This window comes from Eleutherodactylus coqui, chromosome 2 (assembly GCF_035609145.1).
Source record: "Eleutherodactylus coqui strain aEleCoq1 chromosome 2, aEleCoq1.hap1, whole genome shotgun sequence".
NCBI lineage: Eukaryota > Metazoa > Chordata > Amphibia > Anura > Eleutherodactylidae > Eleutherodactylus > Eleutherodactylus coqui.
The window spans coordinates 290,877,284-290,890,773 of NC_089838.1; the positions used below are offsets into that span (position 1 = coordinate 290,877,284).

General features: G+C 44.4%; 1 protein-coding gene across 2 annotated transcripts in view; it reads left to right on the plus strand.

Annotated features, from left to right (window-relative positions):
• The window catches only part of TECR (trans-2,3-enoyl-CoA reductase), a 31,927-nt gene that overhangs the window by 12,240 nt on the left and 6,197 nt on the right, over positions 1-13,490 (plus strand). For both annotated transcript variants that reach the window (XM_066593224.1, XM_066593223.1), the window contains 6 exons: positions 1,136-1,187; positions 2,000-2,044; positions 3,856-3,959; positions 7,182-7,297; positions 10,233-10,338; positions 12,492-12,564. In XM_066593224.1, coding sequence (XP_066449321.1) covers positions 1,136-1,187; positions 2,000-2,044; positions 3,856-3,959; positions 7,182-7,297; positions 10,233-10,338; positions 12,492-12,564 — 496 coding nt within the window. The remainder of the gene's footprint in view (positions 1-1,135; positions 1,188-1,999; positions 2,045-3,855; positions 3,960-7,181; positions 7,298-10,232; positions 10,339-12,491; positions 12,565-13,490) is intronic.

Consider the following 13,490-nt stretch of genomic DNA (forward strand, 5'->3'; position numbering starts at 1 on the left):
GCACATTAGTTGGCAAGGTAGGTAATGTGATGTAGGTACTTAAACCTAGACAGCCAGGTAGGCTTCTACGTAGAACATGGCCATGAGATTAGCTGGTAGTGAAGATGTATATTTGGTGGTGGTGGTGGTGGTGGTGGTGGGGGGGTTGAAGAGAAGATAACGTATATCAGGATGAGGCAACGGCTTTGTTGGGCACAAAAAGTGAGCATGGGAGGTTAAATATTAGAAATAGGGCAGCAGTAAAGGGAAGTAGGAAAGTAAGGTCCAGATACTGGTTCACCGGTATTGAAGAAGAGGGCATGATTACTTTGCAAGAGCAACGGGAGGAAAAAAATTGGTAGACAATGATTGAACCAGGAAAGAGGTCACCACGTTGGCCACTCTTCAGAGAACTGCACTGGAAGGGTTCAATAATAGTGTAATGGTGATTCCTCTGTGAGATAGTCCTGAGCTTGTCGCATAACACTGACCTGAAAGCAGGAGATTTATTGCAGAACATCAGCTTGCATTACATATATCTTCCACGGATCCGTTTCATAGGTATCCGGTTTAGGGCGATGTACCAGCATGCATGTTTTCCCAAACAGATTTGGCCTAAATGTAACTGTAAGAAATGCCCGTCTATTCAGTATGGAGAGGGGTCTTGTCATTCATGCACAGGCTTACAAATATCCCCTCATTACTAGGTGTTGGAACTTGGCTTTGAAAGCTCTCGGAAGATAATGTCAGTGAGGTTACGTGAGCCCAGAAGGAAGGGGCCTGTGGAGCTTGGAATTAAACCTAAAATGCTTTGCTGCTCCTCAGAGAACAGTTTTTTTTTTTTTAGTTGAGCCCATACATCGCTCAGAGCGGAGCCAGTTGGGTACAGCGCCTAGATAAGCACTTCTGCCCCTTCATATTAGCAATCGGTGGGTGTCTTCACCCTGATCCCCACTGATTAAAACTTCAGAAGTTGTCAAAAAGTTTAGTTACACTTTGAGATTTTGGGCAGCACAACTCTACAAGATTGTCCATAGGGATCCCTGATATGTTCCCTGATATCTTCCAGGATAAGCAGGTCATGTTGCAGATATAGGGTGATAGTATATATTGTAGTTAATACGAGATCTGATTATTTTACTTAATTGTTTTCTAGGTGGAGCCCAATGCTACTATAACAGACATTAAGAACATGTTCAACAAGTCCCGTACGTATTAGCAAGTGTCCTACTAACCCTGTCCCCATGTGAATGGATTAATTATCAAGCTGCTAATGATATTAGAGTAATGGCACAAAGCTTTTACTGCATTGCACCACCTCAATAATTATTCTTTTTTTTTTCCCCTTCCCCCAAATGACTCCTGTGCCATCCAGTGGTAAACTTGCATTTCATTAGTAGCAGCCACACATGGAAGACTACAGGAAGTAGTCCTCCATATTCATGAGCTTCAGCTAGCCACTCCCACCGCACCCTCTGGGAAACTGACTGCCAGCTCTGTATGCACAGTAATATGTATACAGAGTGTATGAGCTGCTACTGATAAGATGTGAATATCTCCCACAGCTACATACAGCAAATCTATCACTGTAATCAACATCCTTGTTACTACCTTATGTTGCTCTTATAGGGGGGTGCAAAAAGATGGTGACAGATTTGCTTTGACATTTTGGCATACCCCTGCCCCTCCTAAAAAGTATAGCACTGCTTGCACAAGTTGCTCTGCGTATTATGACTATTTCGGGGAAAGCTGGGTAACGAGCAGTATTGCTGCCATTGCTGTTGACTCTGAAGTTGTCACCCAGCTTGCAGAGAGATGTAGTGCAATATCCCTTGCTCCCATAACTGTGCGGATTCTCACACGGGGTACCTGCTAAAGGACAGTCAGGGAAGCTGACACTTGTACTCTTCTAAACTTATTCTGCTTATAGTATGTTTGGGGATTGTTAGTTCTGCCATTAGACCAAGGGAAACAATATGCAGGATGTTCAGTGGGTCATTTTTCTGTTTCTCTTCATTAGATCCTGAGTGGTATCCTGCCCGCCAGTCGCTGCGTCTGGATCCCAGTAAGTCACTTCACGGATTGGACTGTGCATGGTATGGGGTATGAGCCTGAATATATAAGGCTTCCTTTATGATACATCTTCATTGTACGTCTGAAGTTTTCCTATGTGACATTTAACGGATATCACATAGTGGCATCCATCAGACAAAGACTGCCATTGTAATAAAACAATCGATGCCACACTAAACGGAAACCACCTGACCAAAGGCCAAACCGGATGGCTGAGGGTCTTTGGATCCGTATACACTATATGTTCCAGGAAAACAGCAAATGTACACCGGAAACACAGGTGCAGATTTATGAAACCGCCTAAAAGAAAAACAGTCGTCATTGCACCAATCACAGAGCAGATTGCAGTTTACCAGATGACTATAAGAAATGAAAGCTGCACTGTGATTGGTTGCTATGGGCAGTTTTTTTTCCCTTTTAGACCATTTTATTAAATCTAACATTTTGTGAAAGAAGCCTGAGGCCTCGTCTGCACAGCCTTCGAAGCTTCAGATCCTTGTCAGATTTCTCTGACTTGGATCTACAATTTTAAGGACCAAGCACTGTAAATTTACGGTGCTTGGTCCTTGGCATTAATGCCAGCCCATAGTAAAAATATGGCGTGGTGGTAAAGTTCATGTTCCTGCAATCTAGTAGGAGCAGGTTGGGTTCTTGGTTGTTAGTGACAGCTGAGGACATAGAGGAGAAGGCTTTTCTTTTAAGCCGGGGTCACACGGGACAGAATTGCAGTGGAATTCTTGCGGAATGGCCGCACCAAAAAATTGTAAGAATTCCGCTGGAAAAGTGCAGCTTCAAAACCCGTGGCTTCTAGTCGTGAGTTTTGGAGCGGTTTCGCCGTCAGCATTCTGCTGCAGCTTTCTCTCTCCATAGAGAGGAGAGAGGGGGACAAAAAAAAGAGAATTGACATGCTGCGGAATTGAATTCCGTGCCGCATGTTAGTTTTTGTGCAGTTTGGCCGCAGTGTGTGGACGAGATTTTTGCGAAATCTCATCCATTTTGCTGGCTAATCCCGGGATTAGGAGCTGCGGGTGGAATTGCCATGCGGACTGTCCGCACGGAAATTCTGTGGCAATTCCGCCCTGTGTGAACCCAGCCTTACAGGCTACATAGCATAGTTAGTGTCACTTTTGCTATTCAACATGGTGATCACATGACCGCTGAGTGCCCCTCACAGCAAAGCTGCAGGACCCTGATCAGCTCTGTTAGTGACTACTGATTCTTCCCTTGTAAGTGGGGCTCCTATGGATGCCTCAGCTACAGTGAAAAAGTGGTGTTTTTTTGTCAATGTTTATTACCCCCAGATAACGTCATGGGGGACAGAAATGTAAAAAAAAATAGTTACAAAGATAAGTAAAGCAGAAGTACCAAAACATCCTGCTCGCTAAGGGTATATTCACATGGTGGAATTCGCTGTGGAATTATGAAGTCAAATGTGGAATGGATTTTGACGCGCTTTAGTGGTGGATTTGCAGCAGATTTCATCCTTTCACTTGAAGGCGTGGAGCCTGCTGCGGGTCTACAGGAACGTCTGCGGCATAATCCAGACCAATGGCACACATTTTGACACTGTTTTCATTTCATCAATGGGAAATCTGCATCCATCCTGCTACATGTGATCGCAGCCGTAGACCGTTGACATAAATCTGCTGCTTATGCCTCATTTATCAAAACTGTCCAAAACAAAACTGTCTTTGCTGCCGCAGCCGTCGGTCAGAACCCTTTCAGCAATGACAGCTGTCTTGTCATTCTTAGTTTTGATAAATGGCCCGCTGAACTTGTATGACCTTATCAATTGTATCACAGAGGGAAGGTCGCTGAAAGACGAGGACATTCTGCAGAATCTGCCCGTGGGGACCACCGCTACGCTGTACTTCAGGGACCTGGGAGCGCAGATCAGCTGGGTCACTGTGAGTATACACCATCAATAATCCAACGTCCGGCCTGATGGAATGCTGGGAGTGGTAGTTGGGCAGCAGCTGGACAGTCACACTCTGGAGACCCCTGCACTTTACTGTGATCCTTCAGAACATTTGTCAACTTACATTTTTAGTACAGCCTAAATCCTTATTCTGGCATCCCCAGAACCTCAGAGACCTCAAGGGAAGGGGAGTGGTAGGCATTCATGAACACGAGGGCATCCGCTGGTGGCTCAGAGTCCGATCGTCTGGACCCGGCTTCCAGTGTAGAACTGCGATAAAATTGGGATTTCACAGGAAACTGAAGTCTAAGCAGAAGAACTACTAGTGAAAAAAAAAATAGCAGCAGACTGGGATAACTACATGCATCCACACTGCAACAAGCTCTGATGACTCGGTTCCCTTGCAGCAAGCAGAGATCTTGAATATTGCGAATAATAGAAACCCTGAGTATGTTAGAAGTTTGCCAAACTTTTCATTCTCAAATGATTAAAGAGACATGGTCACCTACTGTTAGCCCTTTGAGCTAATCTTCTGGGCTACAAGTAGGTGGTCTGCGGAGTCCAGGGATGTAAGTGTCATACTTACGTTCCTTGTCGTTTTCCCGCTGGAAGGCGCCGCTTAATGCAGTGTGCGGTGCTGCTAAGTAGTCCGCTCTTTATAAATTAGATCGGGCGGAATACTTAGCGCTGCTCAATGCATGGAGCGACCACTTTCAGCGCTCAAACCGGGAGAACAATGGGGAGGTAAATATAAGACCTGCATCCCTGGACTTCACGGTTCACCTGCTTTTAGTCCATAAGCCTGGCTCATAGGGCTAAACGTAAGTGACCGGCTCTCTTTAAGCTTTCCTTTTATAAGCTGGAAATGCTTTTAATTTGATGCTCCCCTCCTGGTGCAGTTATTACCTGTATAGAGGGAAGCGTTGCACATATACACACTGAGCAGCAGGAAGCATGGGGGTATAGCATCCAGAGTGAGCACAGAGAGCGGGCAGCCCTAAGGGCGCATTCACACCGGCGTATTATCTGTTCATGCGCTGCCAGTATTACTGACTAAACACGGACCCATTAAAGTTAAGTGATGTATTCAGATGTGCGTTTTGTTTTTTATGCAAACTGATTTGTGTGGAAAAAAAAAATGGCAGCATGTCCTGTTTTTGGTCTGTAGTCACGGACCAAGATTGCCCATGAAAGTCTATGAGAGCATTAAAAATGAACATGGATTTGTGCTGCGGTTTTTAAGCAGGAAACGGTGAGAAGAAAAAGTGTGGAGAAAAAATGCCATAAAAACAAACAGATGGCTCATGGATGTAAAAAGAGACACACATGCGCAACAAAAATGCATGCAACACGCGCAGTGAAGTTGATCTGTTTTTCTCACGCCAAAATTGGTTGCATACACCCGTGTGACTGAGCCCTTAAACAGTTAAGTGGGTCATAAAGATTTTATGTTATTTTAGAGCTCAGCGACTGTGGAACGGGTAAGCGGTCCGTATAGTAAACCTAGTCGGGGAGTAAAAAATCTGCAGCAGTTACCGTTGTAGTCTTAGGAAAAAATCTTCCTTCTTGACTCACATTAAAGGGAACCTGTCACCATGGTGGCCGAACCACAGACAGGTAGGTACATTCTGGGCATGTAGGTCTTATTCTGGAACGCTGTGGTGTTTCAAAATCAACACACTTTGACGATTCAGTCTGAATGGAGCCCAAAGTCGTGGCGGCAGTGTGGTACCAGCCGTAACACAAACTGGAGAGAGCTGTCAGTGTAGGCCATCCAGGCGGTGCATGCGGCCATCTTCCCATGACTTGGAGCTCCAGTTGGACAGGATCTTTAAAGTACGTTTATTCTCAAACTCCGCGTTTACATACATGGCCAGGATGTACATACCTGGCCTGGATTCATGAGGCCTGTGATTGGTAAGCATGAACATGGTCATGTGCTGCCTTTAACCCATTAAGAACCAAGCACAGTAAATGTACAGCGCTTGGTCTTGTGCTTTAACCCTTTTCAATTTAACTTTGGATTCAGGGTTTCCTAAAAGGCTTTCTCTTTTTGCTGTTATACAACAGTGCCATCTGCTGGCTAAAGCCGGTGTGTGTGCGCCAGAGAGGCTCTGACAGTGGAGTGGCTGGCAATAGATGGTAAGAATATCCTTTCGGACGTCTTCTGACATTGGAGCTGTACAAGCTTCAATCAGAATGTAGGAAGACGTCAGCCAGCGGATTGGAAAGGGTTAATCCAAGCCAATAGTAAAAATATGGCACTGGATTAAAGAAGATTTCCAGGGTGAATACTATTGATGAACTATCATCAGGATAGATCAGCTGGGGTCCATCGCTCGGGACTCTGGTCTATCAGCTGAGTGGGTGCATGCTGTCAGCGCCGCAATAACGCAGAGGTCGGAGCGCCAACCTCCCATGTAGTGGCCAGCGCTTGTAACTGCAAGCACAGCTCTCATTGAAATCAACGCGAGCTGCAGTTACAAGCACCGGCCAATACACGGAGGTGGGCGTGGAGGTTTCCACTCCGACCTCTGTTATTGCAGCACTGACAGCAAGTACCCGCTCAGCTGATTGGTTGGGGTCCCCAGGCCAATAACTATTGATGGCCTATTCTGAGGATAGGTCATCAATAGTATTTAACTGGAAAGCCCCTTTAAAGCTCCTGCAATGTAGCAGGAGCGGGTCGGGTCTTCGGTTGTTTGCTATAGCCGAGGACCCGGAAGAGAAGGTAGAAGCAGTTTTTAACTGCTTCTGCCTTCTCCCTTACAGGCTACATAGCCCCCCCATGTATAGAGACAAGCGTACAGCATCCACACAGTATATAGGCACGGATCAGTCTATTTTCATAGGGAAAGACATGTACTGTATGAGCAGTTATACTGGTCCTGGCACTGCCGGTCAGACTAATGAGTGCGGTATGCCAGCGTTTCTTGTGCTGCCAGGCGTGCCTCAATCACTGGACATCAAAGTCAAAGCTAAATGTCCTCTTGATTGCAGCACATACCGCAGAGCAAGTGCCTTCAGTCTGGGCTCCTGCTGTTTAATTGTAGATGTCAGCTTACGTTACGCCGGGATGTGGATTTGCTGTTCCCTCTTCCCTTTAAAAAATGTGGCGCATTAACTACAAGATGTTTATATTGTGCCACATGGTGCTGCGGTCTTTCAAGATGGATATCTGTTACACTCCATCGTGCTTGTCCCCCTCCAGGTGTTCCTCACAGAGTACGCCGGGCCGCTGGTCATCTACTTACTATTCTACTTCCGAGTCCCCTTCATCTATGGCCCCAAGTACGACTTCATCACGAGCCGACACTCCGTGGTACAGTGAGTATTGGTGCCCGTGTGTTAGCTACACCCCATGGGTTTCTGTAGTCATTACCTGTGTACAAATAATTAGACTTAACAACTTCTGTACATTTAGAGTTTTATTATAAACTTGTCTTGATTCATTTTTTTTTAAAGTTGAATATCCATAAAAAAAAATTCTAGAAACAATCCAGTTCTCACTCTCCTCTGGCTTTGCTGTGTAGACTGGGTCAGAAGAGCTCAATTTTATTACCTTTTTAAAAAAAATTTTTGCTTGTTTTTTTAATTATTTTTGCTTTGTTTTACTACTTTTACATAGTAAAATGAAAATGTGTTCTTGTCACTGCATTCCGAGTCCCTTTTTGCATTCAACTTATTCTTGTACTTTAATTAAAACATGAATCCCAGATGGCAACTTGAAGATGTGAGCGTTCTGTAATGCAGCCCTTTATATGGACAGGCTGCCTATGTGACATCCCACATACATGTACATCAGATATACATGGGGTCTGTATGGAGCCGGCTCTAGAGCCAGGGCCGCTTCATACACAGCGGGTGTCTGCTATCTTTGTACAGTCGACGCCCAACCGCAGCAGCTAGAATTGAAGATAACTGGGATCCCGACGGTTAACACTTTAGATGCTGCAGCATTAAAATGGCCTGCAAGGACGGCGAACAGCTCTAACTTATTCAAAAAATGGTCCCGCGACCTACAGGACACGGAGCTTCCCGAGGGAATAATTAAGAGATGGATCTCTGTGAGAAAGGTGATCTCAAATGAACGGTGGCGAGAAACATATTTTAAGATAATCCACGGAGCAATTTATGGGTTTGACAAACAGCAGAATCCAAATGGCCCAACAAGGTTACAAGCTTGCCCTAGATGCACCACGCCTAAATCTGATTTCTTACATGGCATTTGGCAATGCCCGAAGATAAGTAGATACTGGGTTGAGATCCAAAAGTTGGTGCAAGACATAGGAGGTCAGAACCTGCAATTAACACCACAAGTATTTATACTTCACCCATTTCCAGAACAGATGAGAAAGGTTAATATGACCCATACCATACTTCTGATCGGCAAGAGGTGCCTTCTGAATAACTGGCTGCTACCCAAACCCCCGGGGATAAATGAGGTCCTACAACAGCTAAAACACCTCCTGAAAATGGAAAGAACTGAGATTGGGCGATGTGCAGAATCTCAAGCCCCTAACTTTTTCAAAAAGTGGAGGGATTTCATGGGAAAATTTCTTGGCCACGGGGAAATTCTGGAATGTATGTCCCAGTTTACCAACACTACTTGGTACCATAATAATGATAATATGGACCGACTAGGATTATTGAAAGTAACGTGACTGACCGGGGAAGGGAGGAGGAGCTAGGGGGATACGAAGCGGGATAGTTATATTCAGTTGGATGTTATAGGTTTATTAAAATGTAGATTAATAAAGGGATATGGAGGGAGGGGGGAAGAGGGGAATAAAATGTTTGAAGACATACAGGCGACCGAGAGTTAATCATCACCTTTACATAAACTATAGAAATTGTTCAGTATGGTATTATAATCAACCACTGCAATTCATCTGTAAAAGTAATATAAGCTGTACGGTCTTCTTTTTGAGTTGTATTTATAATATGCTCATGTTTGTATACCATAAAAATTTCAATAAAAACGAGTTATTAAAAAAAAAAAATGGCCTGCAAGGGGGAGGGGTTCAATAAATTATGATGTACCTATATTATAAAAGATAAAGGATACTAAAAGTAAAAAAAAAACTTTCCTTGTTTTTAAAATAAAAAAAAAAGGAAACAAAAAATACCCAAAACATATTTGTTACCGCTGCATCGGCAAAAGTGCTATTTATCAAAATAAGGCTGAATGCACACGGCCAGGTTGGATTCCACATGCGGGATCCCGCAGCTGAACCCATCCCTTTGCCCGACCGATGACCCCTGCGTACCTCTCTGGATTCTCGTTATCTGTGCTGCGGATGTCCAGTGCACGTGCACCGTACCGATAATGACGTCCCCCCCCCCCAGTCGATTTCCGCTCGTGGGCATGAAAACCCGCTTTTACGTTGCATGCTTATGGCAGGTATTTGATGTGGACGCCCACTCCGGATACCGCAGTGCAAAGCTGGCTGTGTGCATTGGGCCTAATAGAATATTTATTCTGCACGGTGTACTTCGGCAGAGAAAACAAAAAAACGCAATACCAGAATTATGTTTTTTCTTTTTTGTCTTTTTTTTTTTCTGGTCACCCCCTTCTCCAAAAAATAATTTAATAGAAAAAATTATCAAAAAGTTGTCTATACTCCAATATAAACTACTGAACGCCCCGCAAAAAACAAGACCTCGCACTGCAACCCTTCCAATAGAGAGTTAAAGATAAGTTATGGCTGTCAGAAGATGGTGGCAGAAAATATATATATATCTAATTACTTTTTTTAAGATATTGTAATACATAAAAGTAGTATGGAAAAAAAAAAACCCAAACTACATTTTGCTATTGTTGTAATCATACCGTCCCACAAAAAACAAGCCCTCCGACAGCTACGGCGATGGAAAAATAGGAGGAGAAATTAAAAATGTCCTACAGCACTGACTGTTCAGGAAGTCTGTTCCGTTTTCCAAGCCCCTCCCTTACATTTCTAGTTCCCACGCTTCTCCTGATGATGTATATCTGTATATATAGCGCCTGCTTGGATGATACTCGCAGTGTGTAACGTTGTAGGCCTCGTAAAAACTGTCTTCAATAGGACGATTCTTGTGCATAGTAACCAATCACAGCGCAGCTTTCATTTTACCAGAGCGGCTTCAGAGGTGAAAGCTGCGCTGTGATTGGTTGTTATGGACAACAAGGACCTCTCACTGTTAGACGGTATTGATGCCTGTGGCCCCGTGTGGGTTCATCATACATATATGTACTTGTGTATCTCTTTGTCTCCTGCAGCCTGGCCTGTATCTGTCACTCGTTCCACTACATTAAGCGTCTCCTGGAAACCCTCTTCGTACATCGCTTCTCTCACGGCACCATGCCGCTCAGGAATATTTTCAAGGTACGTTCTGCTATGTTGGCGTCTGTAGACCAATTATTATTTTTTGTGTAGAACTGGGGTAACATTCTGTGTAGCGCAGACACATTGGCGCAGGTTAGCTTTTCGAAGATTGCGCCAGAAAATGCTTACATGTTCCAAATGTATCCTTCATAAAGTCACTGTGATAAATATTAACCCCTTAGTGATGAAGCCTGTTTGGGCCCTAATGACCAACTAATTATTCCGGGTTTTTTTCATCGCATTCCTAGAGCCGTAGCCTTTTAATCTTTCCCCCGATACAGCCGTATGAAGGCTTGTGCTTTTTAATGGCATAGTTTTTGGGTACATATGATGTATTGTATATCCTGCAAATGTTTTTTTTTTTTGGGGGTGGGGGTGGGGGGGGGGATTCTGCCATTAGAGCCATAGGATTTCTATTTTTCCACCAATGGAGCTCTATCAGGGCTTTTTTTTTCAGGGTACACTTCAGTCTTCATTTTATCAAATTTTTGAGAACATATAATATTTTGATTGCTTTTTAGAGGCAAGATTAAGGCCGGCTTCACACGAGCGTGACAGGCTCCGCCGCGTAATATTCCGCAGTGAAGCCCGTCACGGCGCCCCCCAGAGACCCCATACTTACCAGCGGAAGATAGCGTGAAGACGCTTCCCCGCCCACCGCCGTCGTGTCATATGACGCGCGGCGGTAGGCGGGGAAGCGTTTTTTCACGCTATCTTCCGCTGGTTGCAGCGGGAGATAGCGTGAACGGACGGCTTCCATTGACTGCAATGGAAGCCGTCAGCACATACACCCGCGGCAAATAGAACATGCTGCGGGTGAGAACGGGAGATTTCACGGTGCGTAATTCCGCGGTGGAATTACGCATTGTGAGCATTGTGCTATTAGGTTCAATAGAACCTAATAGCAGGGGGCAACGCAGCGGATTTTTGCCGCGGATTTACGCGGCGTAAATCCGTTCGTGGGAAGGAGGCCTAACACAATCTGCATTTCTGGCATGTTGTTTTTGTTTATTTTGAACGACATTCACCGTGCAGCATAAATAATATGTTACAGTAATTCTGCAGGCCTGTGCGATTATGTCAGTTCCAAATTTATAGAGTTGTCTTTTTGCAACCTGTTGTACTTTCTAATAGTATGATTTATTGATCCATGCGATGTTTTAATCACTTTATATTTTGTTTTTTGTAAGACTGGATAGGCAAAATTAGCTATTTTTTTCCATTTTTTTTCTTCCATTACGTTCACTCTGCAGGTTAAATAACGTACTAACTTTTTTTCCTCTGGGTCATTATGAACACAACGATACCACATATGTGATTTTTGCATAGTAAAAGAGGTTTTGATGTTTTTTTAAATAGTTTTTTATTTATTTTTTCATCATATATATAATTTTTTTTTTTTTCTTGTTTTTGTCCCACTAGGGGACTTTAATATCACCATATTTTAGCATTCTTCTAATACAATGCAATACTTCAGTATAAGAGGTGTATTATGAAGCCAAGTCAGAGGCCTCATTGGTCACCGTAGCTGGCAGACCCAGAGGCTGTATTCAAATCTCTAGGTGCGATAGCAACCCATCGGCCCTGTGATCACATTGCGGGGTCTGATGAGGGAGAAAGGGAGCCCCCCTCCCTCTGTGTTTTACATGCCGTGGGTGTACTGACTGTGGCATGTAAAGGGTTAAGCAGCGGGGATCAGAGGTTTTTCTCACAAAACGCGTTGCAATCGGAGGTTAAATAATGTACACCTATGTAAATACAGTAATTACACCTAATTATTAGACAATCTCAGTACATGTGCCCCCTTATCTATAAGTGTACAGAATGTGTCATCCTGAACGCTACTAGAAGTCCTGATTCCCAGTGACTAGGGGGATGCAATACCAGACACAGCCCATGGACAAGAGTGGCACTGTTTCTAACCTCATACAAGGCTTTAACTCTTGCACAAGCTCCGGGGGGGTGTTTTCGTCACCAGTGTACAATGTTCATGTACTGAAGGAGACTTACATGTGAACATGTGCAGACGATAAAGACTTGATAGTGATTACACCTTGAGATTGTGACTGCAGTGTTACCGCGTTTGTCACCACGCTGTTATAAATGCCTCTTGTCTAACGTTCCCCCATTCATGGCTTTGCTCTGTGTTGCAGAACTGTATGTATTACTGGGGATTTGCGGCCTGGATGGCGTATTACATCAATCACCCCCTGTATACTCCCCCAGGTAAGTGTTCACACCTCTCAGATTTCCATACCTGACTGTTTTGTTGGAATGCCAGTTGTGGCTGTTCCCAGTCTGTGGCACATCTAAGTGTTATAAAGCAGATGTATATGGGAGGTACCTCCGACCTGCAGGACACGTGAGCCACTCTTGTAGAAATGCCGACAAAACTCTAATACGTGCTGCCCTGCTGTGACTAGATGGCTTCCCCATCACTTCATCTTAAAGGAGAGTTACAGCTAAACTAATGTTTCTAATTTGTTCTTGCTTGCTACCCTTCATGCAATCAACAGCCAGATGCTTCCTCTGACTACCAGGGAAGTGCCAGAAGGCTGCTGACACTAGGAGGGAAGTTGGGGGTGGGCAGCCATGACTGGAGAAAATAGTGGGGGACTGCTTTGACTAATGGGTGGATTGGGGGGTCATGTGTAATTATCAGCAAAGTGGGAATGGCTGTTGGTGAAATAATGGAGCATCTTCTCTGACTATTGGGGGAATGGTGAGGAAATGTTCTGACTATTGGGTGGAGTGGTAACGAACTGCTCTGACTATTGGGGGAATGGTGAGGAAATTTTCTGACTATTGGGTGGAGTGGTAAAGAACTGCTCTGACTATTGGGGGAATGGTGAGGAAATGCTGTGACTATTGGGTGGAGTGGTAAGGAACTGCTCTGACTATTGGAGGAATGGTGAGGAAATGTTCTGACTATTGGGTGGAGTGGTAAGGAACTGCTCTGACTATTGGGGGAATGGTGAGGAAATGCTGTGACTATTGGGTGGAGTGGTAAGGAACTGCTCTGACTATTGGGGGAATGGTGAGGAAATGTTCTGACTATTGGGTGGAGTGGTAAGGAACTGCTCTGACTATTGGGGGAATGGTGAGGAAATGTTCTGACTATTGGGTGGAGTGGTAAGGAACTGCTGTGACTA